Source organism: Onychomys torridus, chromosome 12 (genome assembly GCF_903995425.1).
Source record: "Onychomys torridus chromosome 12, mOncTor1.1, whole genome shotgun sequence".
NCBI lineage: Eukaryota > Metazoa > Chordata > Mammalia > Rodentia > Cricetidae > Onychomys > Onychomys torridus.
In genome coordinates, this window is record NC_050454.1 from 41,767,046 (window position 1) to 41,787,639 (window position 20,594).

Genomic DNA, 20,594 nt, shown 5'->3' on the forward strand with positions numbered 1-20,594 from the left:
TACTCATCTTTTGCTTGTAGACTCTGATTTCCAGTTTTGCATTTTATGAGGTGTGGTGATGGTGGTGGTGGTGGCGGGTGGCGGTGGTGGTGGTGGTGGCGGTGGTGGTGGTGGCAGTGGCGGTGGTGGTGGCGCTGGTGGTGGCGGTGGTGGTGGTGGTGGTGGTGGTGGTAGTGGTGTGTGTGTGTGTGTGTGTGTGTGTGTGTGTGTGTGTGTGTGTGTGCCCTTGCTCAGGCACAAGTGCATACATTCCTTCTACTCTTTCCTTGTTTCTTTTTATTATTTTTCTCTTTTGTTTGTTAGTTAGTTCCATTTCTTTTGTCCTTTTTATTTTTATTTTTAATAGCCTGCCTGTTCTCTTAATACAGATAAAGACATCATGGAATTGGAAGGGGAGGGAGGTAGGGAAGATTTGAGGAGTTGAGGAAGGGGAAATGGTGATGAGACTGTTTTGTAACAACAACTTTATTTTTATTAAGAAATAAAAATGAATAAAGACAGTCTCAACCCATATGACTATAGTAACACTGAAGATTTCTTGTCAACAAGTGTTTACCATTTGAGAAAAAATTGACCCACCTCTGGTGTTTCTATGCCCATAACCTTTTCCGGGAACTAACTGAGGTGGAGCAAGGCCTGGTACAGGATACACTCTGGAGTTCTGAAAGCTTAGCAGCTCACAGGGGTTAACTCCCTGCATGGCCAGCCTGAAAGGAACTAGCATCAGAAGGGTCTAGTTTCTTTCATAAATTCATTTATGCACAAAAGTGGACTAGACTCTAGAGAAGGTCACTTGGCAATTTTGAGCTTAACATTTCTCCTCTATTCAAAGTAGCTAGTGGTTATTCATGAAATTGTTGTAAGTGGTTAATGAAGGACTTGTGACTACCGAGAACAAAGTGCCTGGCTGTTCCGTGATAACACCTCCGTGCTACACGCATGTCATCCCTGGGAAACTGAGGCAAGAGGACTGACAGTTTTAGACTAAAGTAGTTCTCACACAAAGCACTTTTCCTATAATAATAATGATTAAATGCTCACAGAACAAATGAACATTTTTTCCTTTTTTTTTTTCTGCCAATGGATTTACTTACCTTATCTGTTACTATTTATTCTCCACTACACTCAACATGATGAGATGCCATTTCTCCTTCAAGGCAAAATCACTTCTAATTTGTTTTGTGTTCTTTTCCTAATTACTTCTGCCTGTTTGGGTCTCCTAGTTTAATTTGTTTCTCTTTGAATTAAAAACACTTCATTTTGTGTAAATCACTTTCTTTAAGTGGACAATAATGGCAAGAAGTTTACTTTACCTCAAGTATTAGGTATGCCTTAGCATGTAGCTTGCAATTTAGTTATTTGCTTTTCAGTTTTATTTGACCCATCTATACTGTTCTGGCTTCCTTTATGCCAGCCACATTCTTTCTTTTGGACAGGAACTGTCCTGAAATATCTATCATAGTTTCAGCATAATCCTATCACTACTTCCTAGGACAAACACAGATATGAGTATTTGTCAATTCAAGTAATATTTATCCCTACCTATTGTGAATCAAGGCAAGGCTTTAGAATCTCTGTTCAGATAATTAAGGAACAATGACAATTTCACAGGATTAATATTGACTTACATTAGAGTTGAGTATGATTTTCCACTTATAAAAACATATATAGCTTCAAACTGACTGATAGAAATATGGACTGAAGGGAAGAAGACATGGGAGACTTATAACTGATATCATTGCTTAAACTTCAGTTCTACCTCTGCCAGATATGTGGACTGGGGTGAGAGCATAAGAATTTTACATTCTTATGTACAGAGTGTGTGTGTATATGTGAAATAGATGCATAATCAGAACTAGTATGAATAGATATACTATTCCAAGCTTTCTGATAATAACATTGGGATAATAATGAGTTTTGTTACAATAATGAGGAGGACAAAGAAACCAAAAAAGCACATTCTTTTTGTTTTGTTTGTTGTTGTTGTTTGTTTTTGAGGCAGGGTTTCTCTGTGAAGCTTTGCGCCTTTCCTGGAACTCGCTTTGGAGATCAGGCTGGCCTCAAAATCACAGAGATCCGCCTGCCTCCTCCTCCCAAGTGCTGGGACTAAAGCATGCGCCACCACTACCCGGCTAAAAAGCACATTCTTAATGACATAGATAATGCTTCAGTACTTTGCTGTTTAACGTATTTCATGTTTAAATAAGACATCAAAGACCACTTCTGTATTCCAATCTGTAAAAATATTTTCATTATGTTTATTATAAAAATATAAATGTTCCCACTAGAAATCATTTTACATTAGTAAGAGGCCATCTACATTGTGCAACATAAACTAAATGAAAAATGTTTTGAAAATGCAAGTTTAAAGTAAACACATACTGCCAATCATATATCATATTTATACATGGCTTGATAGATACTTAGTACAGCATAGACTGGATGTGTTGCCAGAAATAAATAAAATCTATAAATCAAATTTAAGATACAAATCAGATAATATGGTACATGACTTTTTGAGGGAGTGGTAGCCTCACTGTTATGGGAAGGCAATGTAGTTCCTGTACAAAGAGATGGCCATAAGTGTTCTAGTACCTCTACTCCCCAGTCCAGAATCGTACATTGTTATGTTTACATATGTACAGGGAAGGGATTATGCAAAGTAAATTCATAAGTGGTCCGATAGAGAAAAATAAATGATGAATGAAGAGCGATGTATTGTGTAAACCACCTCTACTATCAAATGTAAAGAAACTCAGTCCAAATAAATGCAATAGATTCAACAATTTTCATCATCTACTAATTTTGAAATTCATTGTTGTTGAGCATGTACAGAATATTGCCAAAGAAACTGAACACTAGTATGAGCAACTTGGTATAGAAGCAAGATTCAAGTTTTGACCTATATTCCAAAATGTAAATTACTTGATTAGAGTTTTTTCTAGTTGCATTCAAGGGATATAAGCAAAATTTATCAGGTTAATTTCATCAGCCTGTTTCCAAAATGTTCACGCTCTTATAAGTCCAATAGAAATTCTAGTAGCATTATTTGATTATAAGGAACATTGCCAAAATTTGGGAAACAATTTCACATCTGAAAGTACACACCTAACCCCTAGTATCCTATACCTACAAAGATCAGCATTTGGCAGTTTTCCTTTATGATTGGAAGCTGTATTTCTTTAGTGTCTCATTTTGCATAGAGACATACTTTTTGCAGAATTGTTTTAATTATCTTCTTCTTGTGACATGTGCATTTCTTGAACCTATGGAATGGTGATAGCAACATGAGAAACCAGCATCTAAAATATTGCTTCAGCATGTATGGTTAGCAGGATGCCTACCAAAGCACATCCTCCTTAATATTAATGAACGTGCTCATAATTGGCCTTTAGAGAACAGCAAGTCTACAGTCCTCACAAGGAGACACCTCTCCATTGCCTGCATATGCACATTCATTTGCTAGATGAGTTGCTATTTCAAAAATGCTATGTTTAATAACGTGTAGAAATTCAAGGCTTCTAGTCATGCACCCAACTCACAATAGGTACATTGAAATGGAAGACCCAAAAATAGTTATACCTGATATTGGTGATGAAAATGTGTGAATAATTGACCTACATCCCAGTGATGCAGATGAGTAGCTTAATTATCATCATTCTCTACAAAGAGTTCTGCATGTTTAAGCAACGATACTAAGAGACTTTTCAAAGTCAGTGTCTTATTTTTTGGCTTCATGCATTTACCTATAGGCTGCTGTCAATTCATGTAACCATCTAACTTCATTTTGATCTTTCCAGTGTTGCAAATCTAAGGAGCTCTAACAAGCTTCCTTCATGAATGGAAGGAATTGATGTCCTCTAAGCACCAGAGCAGGAAAGGTATGACATCTGGTTAAAAATCTATTACATACAAGCCAATATATTACACTAAATTAGGAGGATACAGTTACTGATAAATGGAGAGACAAAAAATGAATGGAATAATTCAAGCTGTGAGTGATTTGGTTACTGTATGAGCACTGAAGGAGTTTCATTTCATTGGTACACATAAATGAATTGTTCAACAGTTCTAGAAAGGAACATATCATTCTCTGGGTCTAGTTAAACATGTTTCTTACTGCTGACAATTTGAGATAGCATTTGGCACTTGGCTATAACAAAACCCAAATTAAGTCATCAAGACATAAATATAAAACAAACAAACAAAACTTCCAAAAGAAAATAAATATGCACTTTCCCCCTCAAATTAAGACATGTTTTTACATGGTATGCTTAAGGAAGGTAACAATTAAACACGTGTAGCATTTAAAACAACTACAAACTTCATCTCTATGTTTTAAACAGATAAAGGAGAATACTAAAGTGATAAGGTAGTAAATATGGCCAGATAGTTTGAGGTATAAATGCCTCTATTTTGTTTGCTTTTAAAGAAACAAAATACCTGTTACAGATTTCTTCTGTGTATAAAAATATCACAAGTCTTTTCTTCTGTGGCCATTCACAACAAAGCTGTCAGGTCCATTTTGCTAGTTAACTTGGTTTACTTTTAAGATAGTTTATGATCAATGGCTCTACACTAATTCTTCCATTTTGAGCTGAAGAATTTTAATTAACCCCATTCATTAACATTAAAAAAGCAATTAAAAAACAAAATGCACCCACCCACCCATCTGTAAAATGATCGGGGAAAATCAGGAGATTTTCAATTCCATTTTAAGGCATTAGGACTTATAACTGAGTGTTTCATTAGACTTGGCGCTTCCACGGTGTCTCCAACTTTTCCATCTGTCTCTAGATGATGCTGTATCTTCCTCATCTCTTACATCCTTCTGGTACTTCACACTGGAACTGGACCATTCTTAGATTGTGTTTCTAGGGCTTTAATACTACTGATGATCTTCTTCTGTGGCCCAACCACAGTAACACCAACCTTTTTCATGTCACTGTAAAACCGCAAAAAAAATAACTGATGAGAATCATGGAGTTCTGAAGAATTTAGAAAAGAGGCTTTTTTTTTTTAAATTTCAGATAGACACAATTATATATCCCCATGCTTGGACCCTGGTCCCTGGTTTTCTAATTTTTTAAACATTGATATGTTATTATATTTGGCTATTCTATCCAAGTCTTGAGTAGGAAGGTAGATGTTGTAGTGGGTTAAGTATGCTTCTCAAATCTTTTGTCACCCACAATTTCACAATATGTCTTTGTGTAGAATGAGCACTTTTTGGAGATATAGTTCAGGCAGGGATTAAGGAAATATAGTACTAGGTAATAGTGGACACTGAACCCAGTGTGTGTATCTTTATAAGAGATAGGAAAGCAATCAGAGTGACATGGAAAAGAAGAAAATATGCCAGTGGAGGCAGAGATTGAGTTACGCTGTCATTCATAAATCTCATGATTAATCAGAAGCTAGAAGAAGCAAGACTATGTTTAATAGAGATTACTGAGAGAGTTTGCCATTGCCTTGATGTCAGACTCTTTCCTCCAAAATTAGAGAGAATACACTTTATTGAAGCTGACAACTTTATGGAAATATGTGATAGCAGAATAGTAAACTTTAATTTATTACCCCAACTTTAGTAGATAATCACACATTCTTTTTGAATTTTTTTCCTATTCTCTTGAATCAGGACCACTTCCGGGGCTATTTTGCCTGCTGGTAGCTAAAATCCAAGTCAATATTGTATTGTTTCTTGTACTCGGGTCTTATGACATAGAAAGCTTCTACATTGTTTCTCTTGAAACACCCTTTCTGGGATGCTAACTTGTAAGTCTGACTATGCTGAGTCTGTGTGTGAAAATGTTGGTTTACTGTACACACCCACCTATACCAAGGCAGACATTAACGAAACACTGCTGGCTCCTAGATGGGGAGCTCTTCCTTTATCAACTGAATGTTTCAGTCAAGACCAGACCTAGAGCACCAAGACTTGATCTTCATCAGTTCCTCCCAAATTCCTCACCCATAACACTGTAATTGAAATTGCTGTTTCCTTAGCCTTGGATTTTGTATGGTCATAGATAAATGGACAAAGGTATATATTTATTCAACATAAAGTAGTTTAAGCTCAGAATTATCATTAAAATAAACATTGCAAGAAAAATAATTTCATCTTAAATTAAAATAGATAAACTGGTGTATTTTGTGAATGACTCCTTATTTAATTCTCTGATATGGGCATGTTTCAGCGCCTCTCTTAAGTATTCTCTTCTATTGAGAACTTCCTGATTTTTTTCAAGAAATAGAACTTGACTCACTGGACTTCCTATTTCCTTTTCTTTTTTTCATTTCTTCCCCATTTTTTATTAGTATCAATTATGCCACTTTTCTGATCTATTTTGTTGTTCTCTCTCTTGTCTCCCAAGCAGGTGAATTCTGTGTGAACAGAGTTTCTAGTTTAATTTGACCCTTTCAAAATGACAGCACCCTCAACAATGGGTGCCACTTAGCAGGCGCTTTATATTTACTACAGAAAGAAACATATACATGTCATTAACCCCAGCACTTAGGAGGCAGAGGCAAGTGTATCTCTGTGAGTTCAAGCTCACTGTCCTACAGAGTGAGTTCTAGGACATCCAGGGCGACATTGAGAGAGCCTGTCTTGAAGAAGGAGGAGGAGAAAGGAGAGAAGGAGGAGGAACTACTGGCAGTCCACAAAATAGCTTAAGCATTCTTCATTATTTCTCTATAGATGCCATCCTCGAACATATTCCTAAAGAAATCTATATAAACATGCCTTAGAGTCCTAAGTCAGTGATGTAAGCGAATAGTACATCTATATGTGTTGAGCTGTAATACAGAGGATTACATATGAATTTGGAGAACATGGATAACATAACATTCCTTTCAGTTATTCCATGTTTGGCTTTTATTTTAAATGGATCGTCTGCTTTCTTAACTTCTTTGTCATCTTCTCTACCACCCTGCCGTGTCCAGAGTCTGACTACCAGCTGCTGCCATCTCAACAGCATGCCCTGTGTACACATGCCATTTGGATTATCCTATCCAGAAGAGAAATAGAAAACTTCAAGACTATAGAGCACCTCCGGGTCAGGACCAGGGGCTGATGTGTCTCTAACTCATACACAAAGGGATGGAAGGTAGCACTTAGGGAATTCCATCAAAGGGTGCATAATAATGACCTGTAACCTGTAGCAATTACTGTCTGGCGTTCATTACCCAAGTTGAATCCTCTCCTGTCTCACCATTTCCATCACCTTGCCCATCTCTGTGCTCTCCTTTATCAATAGAACCTCTCTAAATTTACTCCACATTGCAAAATAATATCTTAATAACGTTCACTAAAAGTATTTTCTTGGCTTAATGTGGAAATTTGGGGACTCAAGCATCTGTCATTTTAATGAAATTCCTAAGTTTACTGAAATTTATCTGAGAGGGAAACTGTCTGTTGGGGCATTTCTACTCAATCCCCGACAGGCTCATACATTGGAATCCTTGGATTCCACTTAGTGGGACAGTTTGAGGAAGATTAGGCAGTATGCCTTTGTTGAGGAGGTGTGTCAGTGGGGTTAAGCTGTGAAATTTTAAAAGCCTGGGCCATTCCCAGTTAGCACTCTCTCTCTGTCTCTGTCTCTCTGTCTCTGTATGCATATATGTATGTGTATATATGTGTGCGTTTGTCTCCAACTTGTGGATCAGATGTATGGTCCCAGCTACTATATCAGTATCATGTCTGCTGCCATGATGGTCATAGACTAACCCTCTGAAACTGTAAGCAAGTCATCCAATTAAATGCTTTCTCTTATAAGTTCTCTAGGTCATAGTGTCTCTTCACAGGAATAAAACAATAACTAAGACACCCTCAGAATCTGAAGAACAAGCCTGAAGGAATAAAGACACTCAGAAGAGGTAACTTGCTTCCTGAATGCAAACTTACAAATTATTCAAATGCAAATATGAAAGAAAATTTTGTACCAGCCCAAATAGTTTATGATTCACTACTATAATGTTGATACAAATAAATCCCTAATTTTTAATTAAAAGTGCTTTGGGTTCACCTGTTTTGAACAAATAGCTTTCTTACTCCATGCATATCTTCTAAAGGCTGATTGTATTTATATTATGACCTAGCAGTTAATCTTACAAAGAGTGTTCTGCCTTCTATATTTCTATGCAGTATTTCATTATTCATTATGGAGAATAAACATTTGCATAATTTTGCCTTTGAAAATCTGACAATTGGGTGGAAACATTTAACTCTGTGGTTATTCTTTGTCATGCTTCTAGGCTCTAAAGCAGGTGTCTTGTATATCATAACCCTAACTGTTTATGTTACTAAAATAAGAATGTATAAAAATGTTCAAAGGAAAAAAAAGTTTGCATGCAAAAATATATCCTGTAACTGTGGCTGATCAAAACAACTACCACGGAAACTCAGAGTACTGTTGATTGGATAAGAAATCCACTCAGTAAACATCACCTTCCACTTTAAACAGGACTGTCAGTGTATTTTAGATGCACTGAAATAAGTTTACTTTCTGAGAACCAGTTGTCTTTCCCAAATAACAATAAACACTTTCAAAGTTCTTCTGTGATCTTAAATGTCACTGATCTGAACACAATCATACAAATTGTACAAATTATTTGTCGTGTATTTATGCGTGTATTCATTACACCATGTACTCCACTTTTGGAGATCTAACATATGCTCCCTTAAAATGACATTGTTGAAATGACTGTCAGGGTAACATTCGAAGTCTTTATACATGCAATAACTTTTAAATACCCCAGTTGAAGAGGGTAAGACTTAAATAAATTTGAAATGACTCACAGCTACATTCAACAAAGTGAAGATCAAAGAGAAAGACTCTGACACAGTATTCTGGTCAATTTGGAGTATATCTGCCCTATACAAAACGTCTTTCTTTAAGACAATCTTACATTTTACATGTGAATAAAGGCCTCTAGAACCGAATAAATGCTCTTTCACCCTACTTCTAAACATGATAAGTAATGGCAAGCGTGTGTCATCTGAGATTCTAATGTCCAGATATCCTTCTATCTCTACTAGGGACTTAGTTAAGAGAGCTGCTCCATACTCAGGTATAAGATAGAATGGTAGACTTGAAGAGCTTGTGTGTGTGTGTATGTGTGTGTGTGTGTGTGTGTGTGTGTGTGTGTGTGTGTGTATGCGTATGTGTGATAAAAAAAATTTAAAAACCCTGACGTTCAGAAGATGAGAAAAGGATACATCACATCTGCAAATGAGGTAAATTGAACCTCATTTACAAAGAGATAAAGAACATGGCCAGTTTTGGGTTTTTTGTTTGTTTGTTTGTTTCTGTTTTTTGTTTTTTGTGTTTTGTTTTGTTTGTTTGTTTGTTTTGCTTTCTGGTTGCCAACCACCATACACTGAGGGTAAGAGAAAAATATGATCATTTGCACTGGGATAACTTGTTTCTTTCTTAGCTTTTTACATTTTGGGGACAGGATTTCATGTAGGCCAGACTTGTCTCAAACTGTTTATGCAGATGAGGATGATCTTGAACTTCTGATCCTCTGTCTCATGTCTAACTGCCAGTATTACAGGTGTGCATCTCTACACCCAGGCTATATAGTTCTTGGGATTAAACCCAGTAACTCATTCATATTGGGCAATCACTCTGACAACTGAGCTATACATCCAGCCCTCACTTAATTCTCTATGAAACCCTTTTCTTTTAGTCAAGGTGTTTCTCAAATAAGAAGATTCTTCTCAGAGTGACCCCGAAGAAGCACAGTATACTTGGTTATTATTGATCTTTAACACAGAAAACTATGTTAAGAGTAACAACTCCCATGAAGTGCCAACCATCTTCCTCAACTACCATTCTTTTAAATTAAACAAAAATTTCCTGTGGTATTGTGTTCCCCGAAATATTGTGCACCCTAATAAACTTATCTGGGGTCAGAGACAGAAAAGCCACAATATTAAACATAGAGGATAGGCAGTGGTAGCACTTGCCTTTAATCCTAGCATTCCAGAGGCAGAATGTTCAAGGTTACAGCCAAGCATGATGAATCACGCCTTTACCTCCAGGGAGTGATGGTAGAAAACAGAAAGGTATATAAGGCGTGAGGACCAGAAACTAGAAGCATTTGGCTGGTTAAGCTTTTAGGCTTTGAGCAGCACAGTTCAGCTGAGATCCATTCTGAATGAGGATACAGAGGCTTCCAGTCTGAGGAAACAGGATCAGCTGAGAAGCTGGCCAGGTGAGGTTAGCTGTGGCTTGTTCTGCTTCTCTGATCATCCAGCATTCACCCCAATACCTGGCTTTGGTTTGTTTTTATTAATAAGATCTTTTAAGATTCCTGCTACAATTTCCAGTTTAAAACTTATTGTTAACTTCACTTGTTTGCATGCTTTTCTTCATGGAGTAAACACTTAATAATACACAACAACAGAAGATATTTAGCAGTTGTGGAAACTGCTTTTAGATTTTTCCATGTTTCTTTCTAGTATACCATTCATGCACTTCTCAGTTTTCCATAGCCACAGATATAAAACTTACATTAAAAAAATCATGGGAAGCCACATATACAGGAATACATGTTGTACCTGGTAATGTTATCTATTATGAGTTTGGGGTAATTTATCTACCAGCACTTCCTGCTATCTAGGAAAACTCTATCCTGAAGATTTTTCATGAAAAGGGAGATACCACAACATACGTCAATGTGGGTGTTGTATAAAGGACTCCAGGGCCCTGCTCTGCTCTGACAGCAGATATTATAACCCATCAATCTTAAACAGACACAATCAGGTCTTTGTAATCCATTAATAAAGATATATATGATCTGGTGGAAATTCACCACCCTCCCTTTTCTCTCCAGTATGTCACTTACTCTGTGGAGATCTTGGCGATAGTGTCGCAGGAGCTATACTCCACCCCTGTGAAGATTTCCTTGCAATGTGCTGTCCGGACGCCATTCAGCCAATCACCAGTTGTGTGGAAGGTAGTGATGTCAACATTGCTTTGGTCCAGAAGAAGGTTTGATGGCCTGCAAGAAAAGAAAACACCCGAAAGAGAAAAATCAGAGGGATTGGAGTGGCCAAGTGTCAAAATCTGACACCATCAGCAACAGGAACTTCCAGACTGCATGCAGTGTTCCTGTTTATTTGAGGAATTGATCTGCATGCAGTCTTCATCTGTTCAAGCTGGCTCTTTGGAAGAAGATGGCAATCATCGTCTTATCTAAGTGCTCCCTTCTCTGCCCTTCACAGCTTTTTAAACCATCACAAATTTGCCAGCAAAATATACAAACATACCACACATATCTTTTTGTATTTGAACATTTTAATTCATTAACAGAATGGTATAATTTAGATACAGTTGTAGCAGCAATGACACAGTAAATACTTTGCTATCTGCCTTTTAATGGACTCTATTTCAATATGCAATCTTTCACAAATGAATGATTGTTGGTAGAGAGTGTATAGCTTTGGTGGGTAAAGAAGAACTGAAATATAAGGCACATTTACAGCAAGACATGAAGCCATCACAGATTTGATAATATTACCAATGCCATGGAAAATGGCAGGTGAATTATAATACATGAAATTATTCCTTATTAAACAACAACAAATGCATATTGTACATGCATACACACGTGTATGTGTATGTGTGTATGTGTGTATTTATGTATATATGCAGAGACATACGGATACAGAGGTAGATTGTGACTTATATTGACAGCATTCGTCAACATTCATTAGAACACACTTAGGATTGGATAACAGAGTTATGGTCCTATCCACACATCCAGGAAGGTAAGTCAGATTTGTTGATGCAAAGGTCCAAAATTGAGATTTAGGAAATGGTGGACACTGTGTTTCTATTCCTGAAGAGTGAAAACAAGCAAGCTATGAATAAACTCTCTCAGGGTGGGGCTGCTTTTGTTTGATTGGTTTCTTATCCCTCTTAGCTCTTAGTGACCTCTTTCTTCAACTGTCCTTTAACTCACAAGACTGGGAGAAATTATTGACACCTCTATTCTTTTTCTTTTTTTTTCTCACGAGGAAAACAAAGTCATTACAAGGGCCTTGTTTATGGATTAAATTTTAAATTTATGAGCACTTACATTGTTCCAGGCCCTATGCTAAGCACTCTACACAGGCATCAAAGTTAACCTTTGCAGCATCAGTTAGGCACAGATGGTTTGTGCTTTGTAATCGATGCAGAAGCCAACACTAACAGAAATCAAGTCACAATCTTGGTTTCCTCAGACAAAGGAGACAGAACAGCGAGTTAGACACAACTTGTACTCAAACTGATACTCTCCGCTGCTATGCGACACCATTTGGTCGAAAGTTGTTTAAATTGGTTTTCCTTTTTGTTTTGTTTTGTTTTTCTTTTTCTTTTCTTTTTAAATTTTTTCTCTTTATTATTATGTGTTTTAAATTTTATACATCAGCCATGGGTTCCCCTGTCCTCCCTCCTCCCGTCCCACCCTCACCTTCCCCCCAGCCCCTCCCCTCCCTTCCCATGTCCTCCAGGATCAAGGCACCCCTGGGGATTCATTTAAACCTGGTAGATTCAGCACAGGCAGGTCCTGTCACCTGCTTCCAGACTGAGCAAAGTGTCCCTGTGTAAGCCCAAGGTTTCAAACAGTCAGCTCATGCACTAAGGACAGATCCTGGTCCCACAGACTGGGTGCCTCCCAAACAGTTCAAGCTATTCAATTGTCTCACTTATCCAGAGGGCCTGATCCAGCTGGGGGATCCACAGCCTTTGGTTCATAATTCATGTGCTTCCATTCGTTTGGCTATTTGTCACTGTGCTTTTGCAGTCTTGGATTCAACAATTCACGCTCTTGCTGACTCTCCTCTTTCTCGACAGTTGGACACTTGGAGCTCCACCTGGGGCCTGGCTGAGGATCTCTGCATCCACTTCCATCAGTTATTGGATGAGAGTTCCAAGACGACTGGTAGGGTGTTTAGTCATCTGATCACCAGACTAGGTCAGATCAGGCTTTTTCTCAACCATTGCCAACAGTCAACAGAGGATATATCATTGTGGATTTCTGGGGACCTCTCCAGCACTCTGCCTATTCCTGTTCTCATGTGGTCTTCATTTATCATGGTCTGTTATTCCTCATTCTCCCTTTCTGTTCTTGATCCAGCTGGGATCTCCTGCTCCCCTAAGCTTTCTTTTCCTCAAATCTTGCCCTTCATTACTTCCACTGTCATCCAGGTTGTTCATGTAGATCTCATCCATTTCTCTGTCATTGGGTGATCCTTGGGTCTTTCCTAGGGTCCCGTTTTCTAGGTAGCCTCCCTGGAGTTGTGTAGCAGTCTAGTCATCTTTGTTTTACATCTAGTATCCTCCTATGAGTGAATACATACCATGTTTGTCCTTCTGAGTCTGGGTTACCTCACTCAGGATGATTTTTTTCTAGATCCATCCATTTGCTTGCAAACCGCATGATGTCATTGTTTTCTTTGCTGAGTAGTACTCCATTGTGTATATGTACCATATTTTCTTTATCCATTCTTCAGTTGAAGGGCATCTAGGTTGTTTCCAGGTTCTGGCTATTACAAACAAAGCTGATACAAACATAGCTGAGCAAATGCCTTTGTGGTATGATTGAGCATTCCTTAGGTATATGCCCAAGAGTGCTATAGCTGGGTCTTGGGGGAGATAGATTCCCAATTTTCTAAGGAAGCACCATATTGATTTCCAAAGTGGCTGTACAAGCTTGCATTCCCACCAGCAGTGGAGGAGAGTTCCCCTTGCTCCACATCCTCTCCAGCATAAGCTGTCTTCTGTGCTTTTGATCTTAGCCATTCTGACAGGTGTAAGGTGGTATCTCAGAGTCATTTTGATTTGCATTTCCCGGATAATTAGGGATGTTGAGCAATTCCTTAAATGTCTTTCAGCCATTTGAACTTCCTCTGTGGAGAATTCTCTGTTTAGTTCTATAGCCCATTTCTTAATTGGACTGTTGGGCATTTTGATGTCTAATTTCTTGAGGTCTTTATGTATTCTGGATATCAGCCCTCTGTCAGATGTGGGGTTGGTGAAGAACTTTTCCCATTCTGTAGGCTGTCACTTTGTCTTGTTGATAGTGTCCTTTGCTCTACAAAAGCTTCTAAGTTTCAACAGGTCCCATTGATTGATTGTTTCTCTCAGTGTCTGTGCAACTGGTATTATATTTAGAAAGTGATCTCTGGTGCCAATGCATTCAATAGTACTTCCTACTTTCTTTACTATCGGGTTCAGAGTAGCTGGATTTATGTTGAGGTCTTTGATCCACTTGGATTTAAGTTTTGTGCATTGTCACAGATATGGATCTATTTGCAGCCTTCTACACATTGACATCCAGTTATGCCAGCACCATTTGTTGAAGATGCTTTCTTGTTTCCATTGTACATTTTTTGCTTCTTTGTCCAAAATTATATGTACATAGGTGTGCGGGTTGATGTTAGGGTCTTCAATTCGATTCCATTGGTCCACATGCTGGTTTTTATGCCAGTACCAAGCTGTTTTTATTACAATAGCTCTAGAGTAGAGCTTGAGGTCGGGGATTGTGATGCCTCCAGAGGTTGTTTTATTGTACAGGATTCTTTTGGCTATCCTGGGTTTTTTGTTTTTCCAAATAAAGTTGAGTATTATTCTTTCCAGATCTGTGAAGAATTGTATTGGTAATTTGATGGGAATTGCATGGAATATGTAGATTGCTTTTGGTAAGATCGCCATTTTTACTATGTTAATCCTGCCTATCCATGAGCATGGGAGATCTTTTCATTTTCTGACATCTTCTTCAATTTCTTTTTTCAGGGACTTAAAGTTCTTGTCATGTAGGTCCTTCACATGCTTAGTTAGTGTAACCCCAAGGTATTTTATATCATTTGTGGCTGTTGTAAAGGGTGATGTATCTCTGATTTCCTTCTCAGCCTGTTTGTCTACTGTATATAGAAGGGTTAGTGATTAGTGATTTTTTTGAGTTGATCTTGTATCCTGCAATGTTGCTGAAGATTTTTATTAGCTGTATCAGTTCCTTGGTTGAATTTTTGGGGTCACTCATGTATACTAACATGTCATCTGCAAATAGGGAGACCTTGACTTCTTCCTTTCCAATTTGTATCCCCTTAATCTCTTTATGTTGTCTTATAGCTCTGGCTAGAACTTCAAGTACTATATTGAATAAGTAGGGGGAGAGGGGAAGCCTTGCCTTGTTCCTGATTTTAGTGGTATTGCTTGGAGTTTCTCTCCATTTAATTTGATGTTGGCTGTTGGCTTGCTGTAGATTTCCTTTATTATGTTTAGGTATGTTCCCTGTATTCCTGATCACTCCAAGACCTTTATCATGAAGGGGTGTTGGATTTTGTCAAATGCCTTTTCTGCATCTAGTGAGATGATCATGTGGTTTTTTTCCTTGAGTTGTTTATATGGTGTATTACATTGATGGACTTTCGTATGTTGAACCACCCTTGCATCCCTGGGATGAAGCCTACTTGATCATGGTGGATAATTGTTTTGATGTGTTCTTGGAGTCTGTTTGCCAGAATTTTATTGAGTATTTTTGCATCAATGTTCATGAGGGAGATCAGTTTGTAGTTGTCTTTCTTTGTTGCATCTTTGTTTGGTTTGGGAATCAGGGTAATTGTAGCCTCATAGAAGGAGTTTGGTAATATGCTGTCTGCTTCTATTGTGTGGAACAATTTAAAGATTATTGGTATTAAGTCTTCTTTGAAGATCTGGTAGAATTCTGTAGTGAAACCATCAGGTCCAGGGCTTTTTTTGGTTGGGAGACTTTTAATGACTGATTCTATTTCCTTAGGGGTTATTGGACTATTTAAATGGTTTATCTGGTCTTGATTTAACTTAGGTATGTGGTACCTATCCAGAAAAGTATCCATTTCTTTTAGATTTTCCAGTTTTGTGGAGTAGAGGTTTTTGAAGTATGACCTGATGATTCTCTCACTGTGCAGAGTCTATGATGTCTCTTCATGCACACCAAAGGAATCCAGCTTTCTGAGCAGCTACAGGCAGCAGGGTTTTTCTTAATGTATTTGTGATCATAGGATGTGGCCTGTGCTATGAAGGGTCAGGGAGGAATTCAGTGTATAATAGATACCGGAGAGTCTTCTGTTTTCCTTATCTGTAAAATGGGATTTATGTAATAGAAGAGACATAGGTGTTCCATAGCTTGCAGGTAAATGTATAGGTTATATTTAGAATAATGCTTCATCATAAATGCAGGGATTTGTTCTTATTCTAACACAGGTTGCATACTCATTGAATCCAGTTTACAAATTTAAAACTTCATGAAGAAAACGTTTCAGTAAATTCCATGTTTTATACAATGCATAGATTGGCGTGATATTGCTAATTCCTGCATGAGGGGCCATATGTTTTGTCATGTGTAATATTATGTGTATGATAGTTCAATGGCCCTGTAAAGTGGCTATTGTTAGCGGCCTCATTAGAGTAGTCAATAACTTTTATAAGCTCATTATGAGGTCACAGGCAACTCTTGTAAATGGATGTGCTGTTCTGCATAATGTCATTACTGTTTTCATTATTAAACGGAATATGTTGTTTACATTAAAACTTTACCTAGAGTAGTCTAATTTTTATAATTGTGAATATACATTTTGGTGTTTTTTTTTTTTACCTCATCAGAATTATTGTTCAAAATATTTTATCTTTTGTGAAGTTGACATTGGATTTAATCTTTATTCCTCTCTTAAGATATTTTAGTGTACTTTTAAAATACCTGAGACCAAATGTGTAGTTCAGTTTAGAGCATATTCTTAGCTTTCTAGATTTAATCTGTGGCATGAAATACCCATTATCATCATTTTTAAAATGCATTTATTTTTATCCTCTTAAAAACTCATGTCTACACTAAATATATAATGTGAAGTGTTAAAGTTCAACATTTATAAATACTGGAACTCAACTTGGGGATCCAGAGGAGTCCAAGATATGTGCACAATAATTAGTATGCTTTCCTCCTTTATTTCTGAAGTAAATAGAGCTGGGGTTAATTATAGTCATATCTTATTAAGTAACTGCAAGCATTCAGATGCTCTGGAGCTGTATGCTGTCTCACATATGAAAGCTATCACTAGTTATCACATAGGCCATGTGGGGAAATTTTTCTGTTGTAAATAAGAAAATGGCTTGGAGGAGAATTCATAAATGTGCCAACTCTGCATCTCACACGTACTTTTAATTGGGAAGTTTCATCTACCAATGTTGATGGTCCCCATCATTTCTTAACATACAAAAGATATGTAATGTATAAAGTTGAGGAGTTTTAAATTTTATTTTATTTATTATCCCCCTTGTGTGTTTGTGTGTGCTTGTGTGTGTGTGCATGCGTGTGTGCATGTGTGTGTGTGTATGTGTGTGTGTGTGTGTGTGTGTGTGTGTGTGTGTGTGTGATTGAGAACAGTGTGTTGTTGATGCTTCTGCCACAGTGCATATGTGGATGTCAGAGGACAATGCTGTAGGATAGGTTGTCTCTGTCCACTGTCATGGGAGTAACGGTGATTAAACTCAGTTCATCAGTCCTGGCAGCAAGCCCCTTTACCCTCTGAGGCATCTTACTGGTCCAGAACTTGAGCTTTTAAGTAAAGAGAATTTCACAGCCTGCCCCAGACCTAGATACCATGATTCAGCATCTGAGAAACCTATAAATTGATATACTATTATATGGATACACTAAAATAATTTGATTGAAACTTTCAAATTTAAAACTGATTTAAGGAACAGAGGGCAATGTTACATTTCAGTCCCACCTATACTCTTCTCAGCTACAGTCAATATAGCTGAACAAGGAACGTTTCTGGGAAAATCATCCTTCCTATACATAAAGTACACAGAAACATTAAATCAAGTATGTGAAAGTTTTGTAAGAAAAGTCAAATGAGCCTGAAATACAAGACAATACGATACAAAAGTACCTTGTTGTGAGAAATATAAAAGTACCTAGGATGTGAACACACATAGACCAGTTTCCATGTCTCCAGTAGCTGTTACATGGAACCCATGTCATCCCTTAGTCCCATGAATAGTAATACTTTTTTATTTATGGGTTTGTGGGTACAAAGAATCAAACCCCAGGCAATTTATTCAGGATATTTATGAAGTGTGCCTAATAGCAAAATGGGAAACATTTTCTTCTCAGCTCAGGATGGTTTGTATTTTTAAACTCAACACTTTGGACAGACTCAACAAGAAGTTGGAGAAAATTAGTATAAACAAATTGAAATAGAACAGGACGTGTGGATTAGGGATTAGAGTGACCCCAGCTGAGTTTTTCTGTTTATGACTTGGATCAAAGTGCAACCAAGACAAAAAAAAAAAAAAAAAAAAAGAACCTAATTTTAATGCCAGTGACCTCAGAATAACCAGTCCTGCAAAGTATCATTTTTCCACTTCCAGGATTTCTCTAGGGATTTCAAATAAAAATTGGTTCCTTTCCTCCTCAGAGAGGACATCTGGAGAGTTTATCAATGGATAGGAATTTGTCTCTCACTGTGAAGAGTCTGTGATGTCTCTTCATGCACACCAAGGGAATCCAGCTTTCTGAGCAGCTGCAGGCAGCAGGTTTTTTTTTTTTTTTAGACCCAGCCCCAGACTTTGGGTCTGAAGGGGAAATTTATAGGCAGGGCGATGTGCACCGTGAGCTCACACTTTTACTAGACAAATTAGATAGGTTTCAATCCATGCAGCTGTAAACGATGTCCTACAGAGTTCCACCTGATCTTTTACAGCTTTTCATAAATCAGTGCCTACTGGCCACAGACCGCAGTCATTAAAAAGAAATCATGGAAATTGCATGTTTGCTCAGGGGAAGCAAAAAAATAACTCTCCTCCCCTGCTTGCTCCCTCCTTGTATTTGGGTTTGTGAATTATTCTTTTATGGGCTTTCATACCCTTGCATTAAAGAGGTACACATATTTTTCTTCCCATCAACTCCTGTTTAAGCTGCCAGTGCTCACATACCAATTAGCACTAGGTAGAGGGGAACAAATGTCAGCTACCAAATGCCAAGTCCAAGAAAATTTCATGATAATCAGCTTGTTTCAATAATGTCCCAGATTCATTTGGATTGAGGGCTTATTCTTTTCTGGCTTTTTCTTTACAGATTTCTCTATTTCCATGCACCAAGATTTTGAACAATATATATTTCTTAAACCAAGGAGCAGATACCATGACATCTAGGAAAGATCACTAATATTAGAGATGCATGGTATAAATTATTTAAATTTTTTATTGAGAATAGTCTCAGGGCATGCTATGTTATTTCTTAAAGCCAAAATATTAATGACATTTTCCTTTATCATTTTCAGTTCCTTTTGTAATTTGCTTTTAAGTTTCAATTTGATGCCTGTTCACTATATTTGAGAAGGAATGTTAGATTTTCAATTTATTTTAATGTGGACCAATACTAACCTTGATCTCTTTACCTCTAAAATTAAAATTCCAGATACTATTAAATATATAAACTTTCTATTGATGATGAAAAATAGCATTGAATAGACAATTCATCAAAATTATATCTAGAATAAATATTTCTTTGTTTCCCAATAAAAATTACTATGCACATGAAACCTTAATAAGGCTATTGTATTACTTTAATTATCTTCATCTTTTAAGAGAAACTTGAGCAGTTTTAGCTTCATGTCCATTTTAAGCACTCCCTATAGTATAATTAGTTACTTTGATTTTAAGATTCTTAATATGAAGAAGTTACCTGGGTATCTGGCATATTTGTTTTCCTGTAAAATGTTCTTTAAAATATTTGTCAAAGAGCAAAATCACCTTGTCAGTTCAGAATTTGAGGTCAAAGTCATTTTGAGGAATAAAGTGGAATTGTTTTTTTTTTGTTGTTGTTGTAGGCTTTATCTTGAAGTACAAATTATTTGTCAAAACATCAGCTACTCTGAAAAATATTGTTTTATGTACTCAGAGGTAAGAAGTGTTTTAAAACAGCATTTGCTTATGGCCATTAACAGGGAAATGATGAGCGTTGTTTGCTTTTGCTCTGGTTTGTGCTGTAAATTCATTAACATGAGCCTTCCATAGTGAGCAATGCAATGAAAGGAGATCTCTACAGTGATTTCCATTAGCTCTATATGACTTGGTCTTCAGGACCTCATTATACATATATTAATTAGAATATTTAAGTCTCTATTCCATTGGTTAATTTCATTTCACAACTTCAGCCTAATCATTTTAATGCCTTTCTTAAATTCCTTATGTTAAGGATTTTGATTCTATGAATCAATTATAATATTAATGGAAATTAGCTTTTAGCATTGGTAAGATGACTCAGCCAATAAGCCATGCCTGCAGAAGCTCTCAACCTTCCTTCCTTTTGCTTTGTCCACTTCTTGTTTCTCTGAGGTTGGGCTGCCACCAAAATATTGACTGCCTTGTGCACATGGATGAAAGTTCACCTTCCTCTAGATGATAGTCAATATTTTTTAGTATACAAAAATAATTTCCTTGGCTCCAACTCATAATCCTTATAATCTCTTTTTAAATCCTGACTCATAACTGTTTTATGCCACATCTCTACCTATTTATTTCATTCTACAATCTATACTGTAAGCTGCATATTGT

The 20,594-nt window shown here is 37.1% G+C and overlaps 1 protein-coding gene across 2 annotated transcripts in view; it reads right to left on the bottom strand.

Moving 5' to 3' along the window:
- Nucleotides 1–2,226: 2,226 nt before the first annotated feature.
- Nucleotides 2,227–20,594, bottom strand: part of Epha3 (EPH receptor A3) — a 311,853-nt gene continuing 293,485 nt past the window's right edge. The window contains exons 16-17 of one of the 2 annotated variants that reach the window (XM_036203814.1): nt 10,855–11,010; nt 2,227–4,945 (exon numbers count right to left, since the gene is read on the bottom strand). In XM_036203814.1, the coding sequence (XP_036059707.1) occupies nt 4,840–4,945; nt 10,855–11,010 (262 nt within the window). In that variant the 3' untranslated portion in view covers nt 2,227–4,839. The remainder of the gene's footprint in view (nt 4,946–10,854; nt 11,011–20,594) is intronic. The other variant, XM_036203813.1, reaches the window with a different exon arrangement.